The sequence below is a fragment of the Phodopus roborovskii genome, unplaced genomic scaffold (genome assembly GCF_943737965.1).
Source record: "Phodopus roborovskii unplaced genomic scaffold, PHOROB, whole genome shotgun sequence".
Taxonomy (NCBI): Eukaryota; Metazoa; Chordata; class Mammalia; order Rodentia; family Cricetidae; genus Phodopus; species Phodopus roborovskii.
In genome coordinates, this window is record NW_026126525.1 from 1,080,899 (window position 1) to 1,101,411 (window position 20,513).

At 39.0% G+C, this 20,513-nt stretch overlaps 1 protein-coding gene across 5 annotated transcripts in view; it reads left to right on the forward strand.

The window, feature by feature from the left end:
- The first annotated feature begins 5,824 nt into the window (after nucleotides 1–5,824).
- The window catches only part of Znf644 (zinc finger protein 644), a 45,821-nt gene continuing 31,132 nt past the window's right edge, over nucleotides 5,825–20,513 (forward strand). For all 5 annotated transcript variants that reach the window (XM_051198125.1, XM_051198127.1, XM_051198130.1 and 2 more), the window contains exon 1: nucleotides 5,825–5,923. In XM_051198125.1, the coding sequence (XP_051054082.1) occupies nucleotides 5,880–5,923 (44 nt within the window). In that variant the 5' untranslated portion in view covers nucleotides 5,825–5,879. The remainder of the gene's footprint in view (nucleotides 5,924–20,513) is intronic.

Below are 20,513 nucleotides of genomic sequence, written 5' to 3' on the forward strand. Positions count from 1 at the left end.
CTATAGGCCCTGACCCAACAGATCAAGCCACATAACTGTCACCCACATTCTGAGGGCCTAGTTCAGTCCCATGCAAGTTCCCCAGCTGTCAGTCCGGAGTCCATGAACTTTTTTCCCCTCAAGGCAGGGTATCTGTGTGTAACAGCCTCCAGGCATCCTGGAGCTCACTGTGTAGTAGACCAGGCTGGCTCAAACTCACCAAGATCCACCTGCCTTTGCCTCCTGAGTGCTGGCATCAAAGGTGTGCGTCACCACTGCCCAGCCCCTGTAATGCTCTTGACTCCTTGTTCATATGATCCCTCATCCCTGTCTTCAGCCGAACTCTTGGAGCTCAGCCCAGTGCTTGGAAGTCAGTTACTGGATGTAGGTTCTGTGAAGACAATTAGGGTAGTCACTAATCTGATTACAGGGGAATACCTGTTCAGATACCTCTCCCCTATTGCTAGGAGTCTTAGCTGGGGTCATCTTGTGGATTCCTGGGGATTTCTATAGCAGCAGGTTTCTCTCTAACCCCATAATGGCTCCCTCTATCAAGATATCTCTTCCATTGAAGATTTGTGTCCCTCCCCCAGCTTGGTTTTCTTGATCCCTCAAGTTCCCATCTCTTCCTTTCTACTCCCCACCCCCCAATTTCTTTTCTTAGACTGAACTGGAAGCCCTGTGTCACTGTTAGTAACTAGGCAGAGCTCAGGTTAAGGGTGTGTACCTAAACTCGGGAAGGATAACTATTATGTTGAATTAGAAATCAACACCAGCCTGTTTTCTCCTCTCAGTTCTGTCTGTCAGGATCCTATTCCCAGATGCAAGATTGGAGAATTCATCCTTTTACAGCAAACCGGTGTGAGAAAGGAAAAACAAAACCTCAGTTGATAACAGAAGAAGATCCAGGTAAATAACCCAGACAATTCCTAAGCAATTTTGGAGGATCACCAAATACTTGAGAACAAGCCAAAGACCACGATGGAGGAGGAAGTAGAAGTGCTAAGAAGCCATAAATGTTAACTGTCCTTTGGAGGTGTATAGAAAGCCAGTTAGAAAGTAAGGGTGACTCTTACAGGTTAAGAATAGGAAACAATAGGGTAGGAAGTTGAGAGCACTGAACATTTAATGGAAAAGTTGGGAGTTCAGCATCTTCATAGAAGGTTGGATGACAAAGTTAAATCTTCCACAAAGGATAAAAAGGGATGTAAAGTGGAGAAAATAAAATCAAAACACATTTGGAGGTTCAGCCTTGGAATGTCATCCTGTAGTGCTTCAAACAGAGCTGAAAATTGAGTTGAGTCTTACTTTTGAGAGAGAGAGAGAGAGAGAGAGAGAGAGAGAGAGAGAGAGAGAGAGAGAACACACCACACCTTCAGAGGTCAGAGGCTTACTTCCATACTCTTAGAGCTGAAATTAGAGATATGAGTGAGCCACTCAGTATTAGTTGGGAACTGGAAGAGCAACAGGTGTTCTCATCTGCTGAGCCCTTTGTCCAACCCCTGAAAGCAGAACTTTTGCATATTTCAGAGGTTTTTTGTTTTGAATATTTAAGTGGAATTTACCAACAGAGCATCAGATGCCCCAAAAGTTTTGGATATAGGAGCTCTAGGTTTCAAAATTTTGAATGAGGGGTGTTTGTAGAGCTTTTCTGAGTTAGATTTGTAAGGGGTATTTGAACTACTTTTAATGACTGTCTGCTCTTGGTATGTGACTAGCATTGTCCTGACAAAGTTAGGAAATGCTCTAGGTTTTGAAAGTTTGAGGAGTGATGCTAACTTAAGACATTTCCAATAGATCTAGATGTCACGTAGAGAAGGCAGCTAAACCCTCTTTCTGGTAGGTCTGTTTAGATTTCTTATATCTTGAATCAGTTTTGGCAGTTTATTAATTTTTTTAAATAGGAAAGTGTCACAGATTTGCATGTCATCCTTGTACAGAGGCCATGTTACTGTGGAGAGGCTTAGATAACTATTACTGTAAAATAACTTGGTGGCTAAGAAAATTGAATTATGTGCTATTAGAATGGGTGTATGAGTCAGCCAGGCAGTGTTTGTGGCTTTGTCTGAGGCTTGTTCATGAGTTCGTTTAGCAGTGTATCAGGAAGGTGACTGACACTGGCCCCTCACTAGCTTCTGTTATTCAGGGCTGTCCTCAGCGGTAGCTGCTCTAGGATTGGGTGAGACAGCTGAGAGACAGCCAAGATAGCCTGTCATACTAAAGGTAAGAGTGTTTCAATGGTGGCAGCAGATTCTGAAACAGCAAGTGTACGTATCCTGTGACACTCTGCTACGAATCCTTACAAGGTCAGTCCAAGACTAACCATTGGAGTTGGAGAGAAGACCATCTCTTGGTGGGTTTTACTGACAGTGCCTTGACGGGTGATTTTGTGATATAGAATACAGGTTGGTTTTTTGCAATCATGTTTTATTTGTTTGTGTATGTGCTTTGTCTGCATTTGTGTCTATATATCATGTGCACATAGGACTCTTGGAGGCCATAAGTGAGCATTGGCTCCCCTGGACTGGAGTTCGAGGTGTATGTGTGAGTCATCCTGTGGGTGGGTAATAGGAATAGAACCCAGATCCTCCGGAAGGAGCCAGTCCTCTTTTTCTTTTGGTTTATAATTTAATTATATTTCTCCCTTTCCTTTCTTTGCATCAAACCCTCCAGTATACCCTTCTCCGCCCTTCTAATTTATGACTTATTTTTTCACTGTTGTTGCATGCATATTATATACATATTTCTAAATATAATCTGTTCAGCCCATGTAATGGTGCTTGTATGTGTGTCTCAGGGTTGACCATTTGGCATTGGACAACCAATTGTGTGCTCTTTCTTGGGGAAGGCCACCTTGCTCATCTCCAGCTTTTCTCTGTTGCCTATAGTTCTTTTTCTTTTTGTAGGGTTGGGGCCTCATGGGTTTTTCTCTGTCCATTTTGGCATGTCCATTGGTTCAAGTAATGTTTCGGCAGTCGTGTTGGTAAGACATTATGGGTCCAGCTTCTGATATTCCTAGGAGGCACATCTCACAGCAGCCTTCCTGGTCCTCTAGCCCTTAGTCTTTCCAACCCTTCTGTTCCCTGAGCCTTAGGTGCTGAGTATTTTGTAGATGAGCCCATTGGGACTGGGCTCCACAACCCTGCTTTTTGATTGCTTGTGGTTTTCTGTAGTGGTCTCTATCTGTTACAGAGAGAAGTTTTGTTGATGAGGGGTTGAGAACTACACTTATTTGTTGGGTATAAGGACAAATCTTTAAAAAGCAGTTAATGATTATGCTGTCTTAGTAAATTAGTGGTTGTGGATTCTCCTCCATAACTGAGTTCATTTGCACTGAGAAGTTAGCTAGGTTTCCAGTACTACCGGTTATGATTTCCCTCTTGTGGAATGTGTCTTCAGTGCAACTAGAGGCTGTTGGTTACCACGGAAGTATGCCTTCTTCTGTTGCTCCCGTAGGGTTATGGAACCTGTTGGTTGCTGATACAGTTCATAGGCATGGAAGCTGTGTGGACTGCTGGTTACCTTCCTCCTCTGGAAGCTTGCGTGGTGCCTTCTAGTATCATGAAAGCTAGCCTCAAAGAAGGCATGTTCAGGTCATTTCCCACTAAGAAATCTTTGGGGTAGCCAGTCTAATCTTAGTTAATGAGCTGTTTTTCCAACTCCTGAATTATGTTTTGATTCAGCCTGTAAAAAGTAGGCTAAAAAAAAATTTTTTTTTTGTACTTTAAAGAAATTGCACGGTCATTTTTCATTTAATAGTACTGGTGATTCTGCTGTGTTTGTTTTATAAGATAAGAGATTTTTGGAAGCATTGTTTATATTTTGAATTACCAGTTATAGAGATAATAATAATAACTTCACTCTTGGTTGTCAGTTACATTATTTTTGCGAATTTGTTACCATTCTAACTTTTGTAATTTGAAATTAGGATTTTTTCTAAATTCAAATTTGACATATCTGAATATTTTAAGTTATGGACAAATAGCTGTCAACTAACATGTTTAAACAAAATTTGTACAGATTTGATAGCTATATACACACATGAAATTATCATTGTCATGCTAATGAACATGCCCATTACTTTAAGAATTCTTAGCTGGTTGGTGGTGGCACATGCCTTTAATCCCAGCACTGGGGAGGCAGAGGCAGGTTTATCTTGTAAGGCCAGCCTGTACTATAGATCAAGTTTCAGGACAGCCAGGGCTACACAGAGAAACTCTTTCTCAAAAAACAAACCTAAACAAAAACAAAAAACCAAAAACTGTGCCAGCCAGTTGTAGTACTAAACTGAAATGAGGGAGTTTATGTCCCTAATTTGTTCACACTGTAGGTAAGAAAATGTACGAGCAAACAAAGCACTCACTGCTTTAGAGTTATACAGGGTTCACAATTCATTGACATAATTGATAGAACCCTGTTTGACACAGCTGCCAGGATATGTCTGACCACCATGTGAGAAGGCATTTTCAAAGTCAAATGTGGTAGAAGGTCGGTGAAGGGGGCGATTTTAGGTCAGCACGTGGGGGAGCTGAGAGCATGGGTGGTGCTCTGGGAACTGAGGAGGGTTAGAGTGGCGTGTGTGTGTGTGGGGGGGCAGTCGAGAAAGTGGTGTGTGTGGTTAGGGTGGCCGTTATAACATGATTACAGTTCTGGGAAGGACAGAACTAGAAGCTAGTAAGTCTGGAAATGGGATTTACGGTTGGAGTAACTCAGGCTGAGGGATGGAATAAGTGTGGCCTCCACCTTGACAATATTAAATTAAAAATGATAGGTCACCTTTGGTGGGGAGATTATTGATTGGGGTGAGGTAATACTGAGTTTCAGAATTGGTAGAAATGAATTTTGGTGAGTCCATTTTTAGTGGATAATTAGTAGTAAAAGTGTTATATATTAAATTGAGGCAGAATGTTAATACCCAAGAGTCTCTAGTGGTGCTTAACATACTCCTTATACTTAGTTCCTGTTAGCTGTTACCACATTTGTCATTGGTGTATTCTGTGTCATTCTATTGCCATATCTATTGATATGGACACAATATTAGACAAAGACTGACCCGACCTAGAAGTATGTTTTATTAATAAATAGTCAACCTTAATATCTGGGTTCTGCATAAATGAATTTAACAAACCTGTATTAAAGATATTTGGGGGAATTGTGTTTGTACAAGCTTGTCCACATTTGTCTGTGTCTTACTGCCAATCTCTCAATAATGTAAAGTCTATGACCTTTGGAATTACATTGTATTCATTTTCAGAAGTACTGTAACAGTGATTTAGAGTATATGGAAGAAGGTATATAGGTTGCATAAGAAGATTATGCCATTTTATATAAGGAACCTGACCAGCTGCAGATTTTAATATTTTAAAAGGTTTCAGAACTAATTTAATTGCCCATAGTCTAAATTACCATTGCTGTTATTAAAATGAATGAAAGTAAGTTTAAAAAAAAAGATTGTAAAAACTACAAATAATGTTTCTTTACATTGTATGTATGTGAGTGTGTGTACTTTGTGTGCAGTGTCCACAGGTATCAGTAGCAGAAGAGGGCATCAGAAGTTCTGGGCTTCCAGGCACTGGATGGTGCCCGGTGGGTGCTGGAAGTTGCAGGGAACCTTGATCCTCTGCAAGAATAGAAAGTGCCTGGAAGCACTGACCGTTTGCTCCTCCAGCACCAACATTTTAAAGTTTTTTGCTAGGATAGATTATTGCTCCCCTTGAACAGGTATTTCATTGAGCATTAAATAGGATTAGTTGTTGAACAGTTTTAGATGTTTTATGAAGAGAATAAATTTATAGTTTTTAACTTAAAATAGTGTATTGTAGATACAGTTTTTCCTGTTTGAAACAAAAAACTAAATGATGGTTTTTACATGTATTCTTTTAGGCTTGATTTAATTTTGGATGAGAGTATTCTTGCATCGAGATGTTAATAAGCCAAAATTTAGGTAAGTAGTCCACTTTATTAAATATCACATGTCAAAGTAGGAATAATAAAAATGGTTTATATTTTGAAAACATGCCTATGAATCTAGAATTAAGGAATTGTTTTTAAAATTTTGCAATATGCTGTATTATGCTTTTATGCTTTTTGACCAACTAGTTTCAGTTGATTTATTTAAATGGAATGAATAAGTAACCATAAAATGGTGAAGCTGTAGCTGGTATTTTTTATTGTTTTACTTTTTTAGGAGCCCACCACCCAGCTCCCAAATAGACAAAGGGAGACTTATTCTTACTTATGAATGCCTGGCCTTAGGTTGGCTTGTTTCTAGCCAGCTTTTCTAACTTATCCTGTTTTTCTTTAACTTCAGTTTTCCTCTGGGCTTTTTACCTTTGTTTATTCTATGTATGTATCTCTATTTCCTTCTTACTCTATGGCTGGCTTTGTGGCTGGACGATTGGCCCCTGATGTTCTCCTTTTTTTTCTCTCCTGGCTTTCTTCCATAGATTTCTCCTCCTGTGTATTCTCTCTGCCTGCCATCCCCACCTGTCCTTTCTTTTGCCTTGCTGTTGGCCATTCAGCTCTTTATTAGACCAGTCAGGTGTTTTAGGCAGGCAAAGTAACACAGCTTCACAGAGTTAAACAAATGCAACAGAAAAGAATGCAACACATCTTTGCATCATTAAACAAATAATTCACAGGATAAATGAATGTAATACATCTTAAACTAATATTCCACAATGTGAAGCAATCTTAGTTTTCTTTCTTTAGCATTGAGGCTAAAGCTTACAGAATCCTAGTGTTACTGTAACATGTTTAAGAATCTGGTTGGTATTGCTTTAGCCACTGTTACGATCACTCACTGGTTAGTGTAAGATGTGTTGGCTGCTTTATTTTCTCTGTAGTGAAGAGAATATAGTTCCTTTCTGTTGATTTTACTTTATTTCCTTTAACAAAGTATGTAAGCCATGTCTTCTGTGTGTTACTGTGATGTCCAGAACCTGTATGTTTAATCATACATGTGCATGTGTGTGGAGGCCAGAGGTTGACATCAGGTGTTCCTCTATTTACTGAGGAAAGGCTCTCCCTGAGCTTTGTCTAGTTGGCCAGCTTGCCAAAGGGACTCCTGCCTCTGCCTTCCAAGCCTGGGGTTACAGGCAGGCCACTGTGCCAGCTTTTACATGGGTGCTGGTGATCTGTCTCCAGTTGTCATGCGCACACAGCAAGCATGCTGATCTATTACTCCATTTCCACAGCCCATGAATGACCTCCGATACCCTGTTCTGACTGGTCTTCTAAAGATTGGTGACTTTTAACCAACTTAATTTTGATGTTATTTTGTGTCTGGTATATGAAAGAATCATTTTCAAATTGTAAGCCTTAAAATAGATAAAAACACATTATCAGTAAGTAAACGTGGTCTTAAAATACAGAGTAAAAAAAGAACAATTTATTCGTCAGTTGTGGGTATTTTGAAGTAGAGAAGCTTGCACTCTAAGGCCCTGTCAGTATTCCAGTTGCTAGTTAAATGTGTGCAGTGCCTATTGGAACACTTTTTTTGGTTACATGATTGGAATGACACTGGTTTGCCTTATTTGAAATTCTGTAGAACTTGGATATGTACTTTTCTTTTTTGTCATTATAATTAACTTTGAGTAGTATGTGAACTTTAAAGCACAGAACTGATGAATTTACATTGAACCACTCATCTAGATAAAGATATAGAGCACTTTGTTACCTTGAAAAGTTCCTTAACTCTTTAATAGCCTTCTGTTGAGGTAAGCTTTGCAAAATTTTATTAGCCTGGTTTTAATTTTTGAACTTCATTTTTTAAAGTCTTATTTTGGTGTGTTTTTATTTACATTGTGAGAATACTATTATTTATATTTTGATTATTGAGTAATATTTTCTTGCACGAATGTAACATAATTGGGTGTTCTGTTGGAAAGCTTTTGTTCTTAGTTGCCAATACTTACCCCTCTACTCCTTTTACCACTAAGCATAAGAAAATGTACTGTCATGTAATTACTTAACTGTGCCCACATGCCTACAGTTAAGTGGCATTGCCAGTGTTGCTTCCATGGGTTGTAGCCTTTCTTCTGAAGCGGTCACTAGGGCTTGACTTGTCTCACAAACTTGCAGCCAGGCCTGGCCTTGTTGTTCAAGTTATTGATTCTGTTGCTGTGAAGTGACATCTTGGTTCAAGCAGCTTATAAGAGAAAGCATTTAATTTGGGGCACACAGTTCCAGGGGGTTAGTCCATAACCATCATGGGGGTGGAGATGGAGAAAAAGCTCAAAGTGCCATAGTCTACAACTGTGGATGGCTTGATTACTGTAGCTTAGGCAGCTTGCCATCATCTTTTTTATCATTATAAACATTTATATCTCTCTCTCACACACACACCCTCAGTGATTTATCTAAAAAATACAAAGCATTGTTAACAGTTTCTCTTCTTCTTCTTCTTCTCCTCCTCCTCCTCCTCCTCCTCCTCCTCCTCCTTCTTCTTCTTCTTCTTCATCTTCTTCCTCTTCTTCCTCTTCCTCTTCTTCTTCTCTTCTTTTCTTCTTCTTCCTCCTCCTCCTCTTCTTCCTCCTCCTCTTCTTCCTCTTCCTCCTTAATGTCTGAAATTTGGCTAGTGAGGTTGGCTATTGTGGTCACCTGGGGGTTTTTATGCCTGAAATTAGATTGCCTTTCCAGCAAGTTCAAAGCTGTGATCAATTTGTTTCTTTTCTCATTGCAGCTTCTGCAATAAGGGCTGAATGCAAAGTAGGGTACTGACACACGGGCGCGTGTGTCACACACACGTGCACACACGCATGCCATCCCACTGTTCTTCTAAAAGTGTTTTTGTTTTTTCTGTTGAACACATAACCTCTATTAATTTGTGTTTCTTTCTGGATGCAAAGTGTGTGGTCTTGTTTACATTGTTTTATTTGCATATCTACAGATTCTAGACTAGATTTTCTCTTCAGGTTCTTTAGGTGCCCCGCACTTCCAGATTGATTCTTCCTCAAGTGCAGCCCTTGAGAAAAGAACCGTTTTCATTAGTTGGAGGTAGAAAAGGATGGACAGAGGGAGGCTTGCACCAAAACTTGAATTTTAGAAGTTATTTTGTAAAGGTTCCATTTAACTGGGTATTTATGTTGCCATATTTATTGGCATTTTATTTCTTTGTGGTTTTGAGACAAGGTTTCACTGTGTAGCCTAGGATGGCCTCAGATTTGCCACAGTCTTCCTGCCTCAGCTGCCTACGTGCTAGGATTACAGGCACACACCACCATTCCTGCTTATTACTAAACATTCCTAGGTGTGTTTATATTGTACAGAAGCATGGGAATTCATTATTTTGAACTCACCAAAAATAATGTGGTGAAAGTCTTCATTAATTTATGAGGTTCAGAATAGAAAATGACCAGCTTAACACCAGGTGGATAATTGCAAAGCTAGAACCAAGGTTTTCTGACCTCTTTATAGTATTCTTTTGAGAAGACCAATAAAGCCAACATTTGGCATCTAGTAGGGTTTCTAGCTAGTCTTGAGTATTGTGGGCCTCCCTACCCCTTGAGTATTGATCTGGAAAATTATTTTAAATATCAGTCGATTAATTTATTGTTATCTGAACTTGTTATTGTGGTTCAATTGTCTTTAGTTCTTCTTTGGTAATTGATGTTAGGCTTAGGGAGAAAGATGACTGGATATGTAATTATAATCACATGCTGTGACACACTCTTGAGTTCCTGAAAGCAAAGACAATGTGCTTTATGTACTTTAATCTATAGTCAGCATCTAATGCAACACCTTACTCATAGTAGACATTTATTATTTTGAGATGGTCTTGTCCCATAATCCAAGCTATCCTGGAATTACTAAATATCTCAGGCTGTAGGCCTCATGATTGTTCTGGCTCAGCCTTATAAGTGCTGGAGTTAGTTTGAATTCTATTCACACTAAGTAGAAATACTTCAGGGTCTCCCACTGCATTGACAGCTGAACCATGGAGAAACTGTTAGGATTTATCTAGGTAAACACTGGAGGACCTGTGGCAGAAGACACAGTTTAAGGGATGAGGGCAGAAAGTAAGATTGGGGGAACCAAAACACACAACCATAGGCAGCTTTCTTTGGACTACCAGCCCCTGAATTACGATTTAGAGACTACTATTAATAATGAAGACTTGGCCTTAACTTAGCTTAGTTAGGCTTGTTCCCAACTAGCTCTTACATTAACCTTACTATGAATTGATCTTCTGCCATGTGGCTTTTTTTTTTTTAACCTCTCCTTCATTCTGTATGTTCAGCTTCTTCCATGGTTCCCTGGCATCTCTCCTGTGCCTAGATTCAACCTGAGTTCCTCTCTGTTCTTGGAAGTTCCACTTAATCTCTCTTGCCTAGTTGTTGGCTATTCAGCTTTTTATTAAAGCAATCACAGCGACACAGTATACACAAATATCCTGCAATACACCTTTTTCAGTGTAGAGCTCATTGTGAGATAAGAATGGGGTACTGCTTGGTACCAAGGGATAGAGGATGGCTGGGGGCCATAAAGGGTCACACAAACCATTTAAAGAGTGTAATCAACACAGTCATAAGAAGGAGCAAAGTGTAGGAAGTGATGTGGTTACTTATGTCTGAGGGTGCATGTGTATGTGTGTGCTGGTTTTTTTTCTTTTTTTTTTTTTTTTTGTCCATCCTAAACATCTCTGGCAAAAGAACCTAGTGAAAAAGCATACAACAGATCACAGGGCTGCTGGATTGTATTCAGGATGAACTGTTCTGAGAGGGTAGGTAGACTGACCTTACAGCGGTAATACTGGGGTTTACAAAGATGTGGTTGGATTTGGGGAGACTTTGGTATTTACTAGTTGTGGTTAGGAAAGACAAGGAAATAGGATGATTTATGTTTTCAGCTTAGTTAGGCAGTGGTACTGTTTTCACAGATTGAAACCAAAGAGAAGATGAGTATTCAAAACAAATAGTAGCTAAATTTCAGTTTTACTGAGCTTGAAACAGTTGGAGTCATGTGAGCTGAAATGGTAGGTGGTGTTGAGATACAAAGGGCCTGATCTGCTGAGAGACTGAGAGTTGTCAGAGTCTTCTTCACACATCCATTTTTGTTCATTAATATTTCACCTATGGGTTATTGAAAACAGTTTTGTACCTGCTTTTATTAGACATGTGCACTGATACACACACCTTTGTTTTTGGAGACAGGCTTACAGCATGTATCTCTGGCTGGATTGTTTGTTGTGACATTTCCTTTTCATATGGCAAGGCGCCTCACAAGAAATTCTCTAGGGAAAACAGGAGAAAGTCAAAGAGTGGGCTTCTCAGATATTAAGGCTGCCTCTACTGCTTTTTCTGGGATGCCAGGGTGCCACATGGGAGGGCATCCCATTTCTTGCAGCCCATTCCCAGGAAAAAACCACTTTCTCTCAAAATGTATGGTGCATGTCTCAAGCTGCAGAGTAACTGACTGACTTAAAAGCATATTGTGGTTTGAAGAAGAATGGCCCCCATGGGCTTGTATATTCTTGAGAAGGATTAGGAGGTGTGGCCTTATGAAGGAACAGTGTCACTGGCGTGGGCTTTGAGGTTTCAAAGAGCCCAACTCAGGCCCCAGGCCCAGTGTCTCTCTTCCTGCTGCCTGTTGATCTGAGTGTGTAACTAACTCAACTGTTTCTCCAGCACCATGTGTGTTGCTATGGAGATAATGGACTGAATTCAGACACTGTAAGTAAGCCCCACCCAGTTAAACGCTTTATCAGAGTTACTATGGTTGTGGTGTATCTTCACAGCAGTAGAACAGTGACCAAGACACATGGCAAGAAAAAAATACAAAATATAAGTTCCTCTGCTGCTTCACAGGTTTTTATAATTTGGATTGTCGGATTTAAAGACTGGTAGGCTTAGATTTGCTAATTTTTAAAAGATTTTATTTTATGTGTATGAGTTTTTTTTTTTTTTTTAGTAGTGTAAGTGGATTCGTGTCTGTATACCATGTTTATGCCTGGTGCTCACAGAAGAGGGCATGGGATCTTCCTGGAGTTGTTGATAATTGTGAGCCACCATGTAGGTGCTAAGAAACAAACCTCTGTCCTCTGCAAGAGCAGCCAGTGCTCTTAACTGCTATGCAACCCTTAGGTTTTTTTTTTTTTTTTTTTTTTTTTAATTTTATATATCTCTGTGAGTTCCAGGATAACCAGGGCTACATGGTGAGACTCTGTCTCAAGAGAATACAAACAACACAGAAAACTCACACCAATATAATCTCCCACTCAAAGGCATCTGTACTCCCCAGGTTATTTGGAAAGCACAGATCTATTATTGGTTTCTAAATACATAAACTGGTGTTTTTTTTTGTTTCTTTTAACTGATTTTAATTTTTTAAATAGAATCATTATATATTTGCTTATTTCTAACTGATTTCTTTCCCTTTGTACTTAAGGTTTATCCATATTGTGGTGTTTTACCAAACTTCTTTTTAAGGCTGTTGTGTGTATTTACATATTTTATCAGCTTATCCATTGATGAAATAAGGGTTTCTTCCTCAGTCTGTAACTTGTGAATAATGTTCCAGTGAACATGGGTTTATAATTTCTCTTGAGATCCTGCTTTCTATTCTTTGGAAATTTCTTCCCTAGATATTTTTGGATTATGTGGTAAATCTGGTTTTAGGATTCTGAAGACCCACTATATTGTTTCTGAAGCGGCTGTACCATGGGATGCTTTCACACTAAGATTCTTCCTTCATGCTGTCCATATGCGTCTGTGGATGGTGGTTGGTGTTGTTAGGTTTTAACAGCAGCTGCCCTGATGGTAGTGAGTTTTGTTGGAGTCTTGATGTAGTTCCAAGTAATCTTCCTGTTGTGGCCTCTGGAGTGTTGAGCTGTCAGCCTGGATCTTAACATCCTTGCGTGTAGATTTGTATTTGTTGACATTTGTAAATCAGTGTTGGAGAAATGTCTGTTCAGATTCCTTGCTCATTAAGATACAGATTATTGGGGTGAGTGTTGTTTTTCTGGGTTGTGAAAGTTCTTTATATATTTGAATATGAACCCCTTGTCACATACATAATTTGAAAAATGTTCTCTGTAGATATTCTGTTCTGCCTGATCCCTTTAGCCCCAGATAAACACACAAAAACGTATATTAATTGTAAACTGACCAATGGATCAGGCTGCTTACTGGCTAGCTCTCTCCGTAATTATTAACCCATTTCTATTAAACTATGTATTGCCACAAGGCTGGCATGTTAGTCCTTCGGCAGCTCCATGGCTTCTCTCTGCCTTCCTCCTTTCAGATTTCTCCTCATCTCATAGCCCTGTCTATACTTCCTGCTTTCCACTAACCAGTCAGTGTTTTATTCATCAACCAATAAGAGAAACACATATACAGAAGGACATGCCCATCAGTTCTCCTGCATTGCAAAGGTTACCTCACTGTTGACTGTTTCAATTGCACATTGCTGTGCTTTTGGAGTCACAGTCTTCACTGAGGCCAGCCTTGAACTTGCTTTGTAGCTTAAGTTCACCTTAACTTGTGACCAATTCTGCCTCTCACCTGGTATTACCATGCTTGGTTTATGCAATATTCAGGATTGAACCAGGGCTTTGATCCTGCTAGGTAGGCATTCCAGCACCTGATCTGTGTCCTCAGCCTCATTTTTAGCGTTTTGTATATTTGACCTTATTCACTTTAATGTTGTTTCATTTGTTTGGTGTCCACTGAGATTTTTATTGTATTTTAGGATGGATTTTTTTTCTTTGCTGATAAAAAAAAAAAAAAAAAAATGTCATTGGGATTCTGATGGGAGAATTGCATTGAATCTGTAGATTTCTTTGTATAATGTTGACTTCTGTGATAGTTATTCTTGGCTGTCAACTTGATTACATCTGGAATTAACTAAACCCTAAGCAGCTAGGTAAACCTGTGAGGGATTTTTCTGAGTCAAATAAAGGTGGGAAGACACACATTTAATTTGGGCCACACCTTCTCCTGACAGCCTATGTGAGGACGTGGAAGAAGGAAGCGTTTGCTCTCTGCTGCTTGTCCTGCTCTCTGGCAAGTCCATTTATTCACTGGCATTGGAGTCTACTTCTTTGGGATTCCAGCATGTGTTGGAAACCAGCTGAGTCATCCAGCCTCATGGATTGAACAACTACTGGGATCTTAGACCTTTTATTGATAGACAGCCATTGTTAGATTAGTTGGACCACATGCAGCCTGTAAGCCACTGTAATAAAATCTCACATATATATTCATTTTATCAGTTCTGTTCCTCTAGAGAACCTTGAAATACACCTTCTTAATAATACCCTACAACATCTATTCTCATTATTTGTCTTTAATTTCTTTTAGCATTCTTTTGCAGTTTTTAGTCTGCAAGCTGTTTAAGTTTATTCCCTGAGTGTTTTTTGTCTCTGGGATACTACAGGAAGTAGAACTGTTTTGTTAATTTCCTTTTTGGTTTGCTCATGGTTAGTTTCTGATAGAAACAGCTTGTCTTTGTATATTGATTTTTGTGTAGAGTTTTGCTAAGTTCTTTTATTTTAACAAGTTTGGGTATGTTTTAGAGTTTTGTACATGAAAGATGATATCATATATAAACATAAGTTTATCTCAGACTTTGCCTTTCCTTTCAGTGACTCTGTCCCTCCCTGCTCTCCCTGGTCTACTCTGCTCTCTAGCTAAAATCAAAGTGGCAAAATGGCATGTTTGCTGTATTCCTGATGTTTGAGGAAAAGCTTAATCACTGTTGAGTGAAGTCAGCTGTGGTGTTTTTTTAACAGCTTTCTTTTAAAATTTCACATTTGTTGAGTGTGTCTACCATGTAAGTTGACATAATGAGTTACATTCATTGTTGTTTTAAACCACCCTTAAATTTTAACAGTTAATATCAGCTGGTCAAGATGTGTAATCATTTTAATCTGCTGCTAAGTTCCTCTGCTGTTAACTCATTGAGGGTCTAGTCTCCTCCTGAGGAAGTGAAGGCTCACAAATGGCCTTAGAATGAAGCCAGGTGTGCTGTAGTCTGTCTTTTACTCTAGTCTTTACTATTAGGGGGAATACATTTGAGAGCACTTGGGAGGCAGAGGCAGAGACAGGTAGATCTCTGTGAGTTCTAGGCCAGCCTGGTCTACAAAGTGAGTTCCTGGATAGCCAGGGCTGTTACACAGAGGAACCCTGTCTGGGGGTGGGGGGCTATTTTCTGATAAATACTTACATATAAACCGTTAACCTGGTTGTGCTTTGCTTTGATCACAATTACATGATACTTAGATTTTAGATGTCATAGCTGCTTGTTATAGGAGATTACACACAAACACTTGTGTGCATACACACACCATTTTGAGAGTGGTTTAGATTGGAATTTTTTTCAGAGGACTAAGTATCAGGACCTTTTTAAAAGGACTTCACATACAAACATCCTTACTTGAGGTTCTGACCTCGATGATGCTGGCTGTATACTCAAAAAAAAAAAAAAAAAAAAAAAAAAAAAAAGCTGGGCGTGGTGTACACACCCTGTAATCAATCTCAGCACTTGGGAGGTGGAAGCTAGAGGAACAAGAGCTTGAGACCAGTGTGGGCTACCTGAGACCTTAATGGCCCAGAATCTAATTTCCAGGCAGGGGGATTGTACAGTCTGTCTTTTGCAGATGTTTAATAGTTTTTTTCTGAAACACATCTGAGTTTTCAAATAGTGATCTAGAATTGTCCCTGGCACAGAAAAGGACCTTCAGTGTGGGGTAGGGGGTCTCAATTTTCTGTATTGTAGGTCAAGTGGATATTTGTGTGCTTTTAATAACAGATATTTGAACACCATTCTTAAGATTAAGGAAATTGATATGGATCTATTTCATTGCTGTTTGGATTTGTAGACAGGAACCACACTTTTCTTGGGCAAATCAGTTCATATATTTTAATAGGTACTTTATTTAGTCAACATTTAATGTGGTAGAGGTGATTCCAGTTTGGTGTTTCAGAGGGTAGAAATCACTAATGTATTGGGCTAAGTGTGGTGGCCTTGTCTTAAATCCCAGCACTGAGGAGGCAGAGGCAGATTTATGAGTTCTGGGACAGCCTGCCTCAGGGGGAAGAAAGGAAGGAAGGAAGGAAGGAAGGAAGGAAGGAAGGGAAATAACTGGTGTATTTACATTACAGTTGAACATACATACAAACTTTGATTGAAAACATGATTAAGTGTGCTTGTATATAAGAAAATACCACAGACATCATGGTGTCAGAAATAGAAATCTCACATTTCTGGAGACAGGCACTCTGAGATCTAGATATTTGCATGTGTACTTTCTCCTGAGTTCTGTTGCCTCAACTTGAAGATAGTCACTGTCTAGGTCTGTTTTTGGACATGTTTGCCCATCCTTGATATCCTTTTATATGTGCTAGTCTGCTCTTAAAGAGATGTATCAGGGTGGATTAGGGCCTGCCCTTCTATTTATTTTAACTTCAGCTGTTCACGGCCTTTTCCAGGTACTTGTCTCATTGAGGTATTGGAAGTCAGGGTTTCAACTTGTAAATTTGGGGTAGATACCGATTGGTAAAAATGAGTATGTTCGAAGTATTCGCCTGTGTAATTGAATGATTGTGGTGCTGACGTAACTATTTGGGATTGCTTATCAGATACTGCTTACACAAACATGTCTGTCAAAGAAGATAACTTTGAGCTTTGAAATGAATGTGTTTAACCATACCTTTAGAGTGTAGTGACAGATGTAATGCAGTGACCAGATTTGTAACTTTTGTTTAACCATGTTCAATAAAATCTGTATCTCCTTTTCATTGCCTGGGAGCTATACTTAGAGTTTAGAAGAGTCTCCCATCTGAGGCGGAGCTCTAATAAAACTGTATTGTCATGATAGTTTTGTGGAGGGGTTGCTATGGAGATTGGACTCAGGGTCTTGAGTAAGCTGAACATGTCCTTGACTACTGAGCTGCACCCTAGCCCCACGAGTTCATCCCCAAGCCTTTTATGCAGACAAGGAAAGGATAAAAACTTACACTATTTGTCAGAATTAAAATTTGAACTGGAGACTGTCATAAGTCTATTGATGGATAATTTTATAAGACTATTGATAGAATATGAGTACTACAAAGATTTCTCAGGAAATAGTAATGGTGAATATTAAAAACCATTGTCTAAAGTTTACTTGTTTCTCATAAGTTATATTAAAATGAGAGACTAATCCCCCAAATGAAAATATATTAGAGAACATTTTTATCTGAAGAGAAATTAGATGACTAATGTATTTTTAATTTGGGAGCTTAAAGTAAATTGCTTCTTTTTCCTCCTCATTACAATCTTTTGTCTTTATTTTGTACTGTTGTAAATTATATTACACTGCCTTCAAAGTTTATAGTGCTTATCAGATTCATTTTATACATACTTGTATGAATTTGGTAAGTCATATGTTGATAAGCTAGAGACCTATTATGACATGAGTAAAGCCCTGACTTTGTACATTGTATGGACGTATGTATTATTATAGCATGTTGTCCATACAGTTTTAAGTTGAATGCGCAACTGTCAGATGAGTTTGAGCTTGGGCATATCTAGCTAGAGGCTTCTTAGAAACATTCAATGTACCTGACATTAATAAAGAAAACATTAATTTCTAACAGGTTATAGGCCCTTACTGTTTGTTTACCCTTAGCTTACTTTATTTGGCATGTTCATTTGTGCTGTGTAACATAGCAGGCTGTGGCCTGTGTCCTTTAGAGGGGAGTTAGAGAGTAATCAGTAGGCATCAGTGGGACATTTGAAGGACAGCTGTAAGAGACACTGCTCGCTGGCCATGCTGCAGAGGGGCTCAGCAGTAGATTTAAGACAGCTCCTGTGGTAACCAGCCTTGAGTTGATCTAAGGGACATAATGAGTTAAAGATAACTAGATTTGTGTGAGTAAGACCCCAGACCAAATAAAGTGTATGTGCAGGAGGAACACTGGGAATGTGAGAGTGGACCAGTGAGTTGGATCACTGAGGACTGATGAGAACGGAGAATGTAGGCTTTGGACAGCTAATTTCAGCTGAGATGATGCCTTGAGAGAAGAATGAGTAACGAGAAAGGTTCATTCTGCTTACCAAGGAGAGAATGATTGGAAAAGAGCTGCACTTGGTGGTTCATGCCTGCCATCTCAGCACTTGGGAAGCAGACACCATATGAGATCTTGTCTAGAAAAGGACTAGTGGGTTTTATTTAAAATCTGAGTGGTTGTCCAGATTCCTTCCCGTTCCATTAAAGGTAGATATACACTATTAGTATTTTAGATACAAGGAACAAACCCATCAGTGCACCAAACCTGTTTGTTTTCCAGAAGCTTGTGTAGTAATCAGAGGAGAAAGAAACAGATAGTAAGTCCATGTTCTGCCCAGTGAGAGCACTGTGTGTTAGCAGAGAGAATAGTTACTAAGAGTGCTATTATACTTGTCGTAAGATGCCAGAGCAGTAGCTAGACATAAGGGTGATCCATACATGTATTTGGAAGCAGAACGTGAGTGAGAAACATCAAGGGTAAAATAAATGGAGCATGGTTAAGCAGCAAAAAGGCTAAGTACAGTGAAGATAATGAGGACAGTGACAGACAGTGAAGTTTATTAGTTAAACTGACTGTGAACTTTATGGCTGTGACTGCTTTGGTATTTCATATGGTTTATTGCTAAAATTCCAGGTGATTTAAAAATTTAAATTCAATGAATCACTTCAGTTAATAATTTAAATAAGCTGATAAAATTTAGTAATTTTAAAAGGCATTCTGTGATTTAAATTATATTTTTGTTCTTTTAAGTAAGAAAATATGCTCATTTTAAAAAGTCAAATACAGAAGGTGTAGTGCTCTGGATTGTGGTTTTTAATGTGGCTACACATTAAATTCCTAATCCCCTATGCCCCAGAGTAAGGCCTTATTTAGAGATAAGGCCTTTGATGTAATAAAATTAAAGTAGATTGCTAGAGTACTGGCCAGTGGGTTATGAAATGAGGAAATTTGGGCCCTAAGACACTCACAGAGGTGTGGGGTCAAAGAAAAAGGATGGCCATTTATAAGATTATTCCTCTTAACCCTCTTGCCATCTTGTTTTGCATTTCTAGGTTCCAGATGTGTGATACAGTCATCTGTTTCTTAAGCCACCAGGTCTGCAGGAGTGGGTTGCAGCAGTCCTTAACTTAATTGCTCCTCATACTCCCTCAACCAGGTGGCAGGCTTCTGGGAACGTTTCTGTCCTTTTACTGTGGGTTTCCTTGGTTTCTAGAGCGAGTGTGGAGTTTAAGCCTAAAGCTTGGGTCAGTGTTGCCAGTGAAGTAGGACTTTGTTGTCTTCCCTAACAGTTGTCACTAACTCTTCAAGGTCCCATGTACTTTTTTAGAAACAATACATTGTTTCATTTTTAAACTTTGCCTAGAACTGATTGATTGATTGAGAATCAATAAGATTAGCTCCCCCATTCTCATATAATATTGCAGTCTAACTTTCAATTATTTGAGCTATTTTAGAAAAAATAATTGTTGCCACTTGGTGGCACTACATGGCTTAAAATGAATTAGATTGTTATGTTAACTGTACACTGTCACCCATGATTACATTCAGGGAAAAAACTACTTAAGATGAGAAACTTGATGATGTTTTTGGTTCTTGTTTATAAACAAGGTAATCATTGCATTTTAGGATAGGGCTTTATTAAAATTCCATAAAATAGAAAATCTTAGCTAAAGCTTATTTTAGTGGGTAGGGAAATATGCATTTTTTTTCTTTTTTGTAGGAAACCTCCATTAGTTCAGATAGTATTTGCTATTCAGCCCTAATCCTTTCCTTACTCTAAATGTGGAAAAAGTAATTTTTGTATTAGAAAATTCTTTCAAGTCTTTTATTAGTAGCATTTTTCAAAGTGAGCACTTTATTTTTTCTTACAAAGCTAAGAAACACATTTTTAGGTGATCAAGGTAAAACATATTTGAAAAAAAAAGAATATTCTTAATTAAGCCTTCCTACAGCATATTGAAGCAGTTATCTCTGAAATATTTTATGTATTTAGACAAAATGTAGTTGAAATGTGAGTAGTGAATTGTTTCCAGAGGTACTTTTACGCCCAACAAAAGAGATCTACAGCTGTAATAAAGTATTTTTCGTGTACTGTTTCCTAGGCTACATAACCTGCCATGTATGTGGTGACTAAGTGTGTTGCACACAGGTCATGGGACAGAACCCCACAGCCTGGAGCACCTGGTGTTTCTCTTCCTAGTTACAAGGCCTTTCAGAGTCGCCTACCCTGACTTCAAAGAATGTACAGCTGTGGTTCACTTGTAGCTCTTATTAGAATGATTTGGGTTAATGCTGTTGTGAACATGTTCCCTACGAGTAGTGTTTTTGTTGGAGTGTATAGGCTGGAATTAGAAGCTGACACCAGAATTGTTTCCAAGTGTGTGCTCGAACCAGCTGTCTGTAGTGGTTTCCATTTCCTCGCCAGTGCTGACGCCCTGACCTCTTTAGTTCTGGTTCTCCTGGGGAGCCTTATCCCAAGTGTGTCACTTGTCCAGTTAGCTAGCCTCTGAGAGGGGGGGGAGGGAGAGAGGGAGAGAGAAT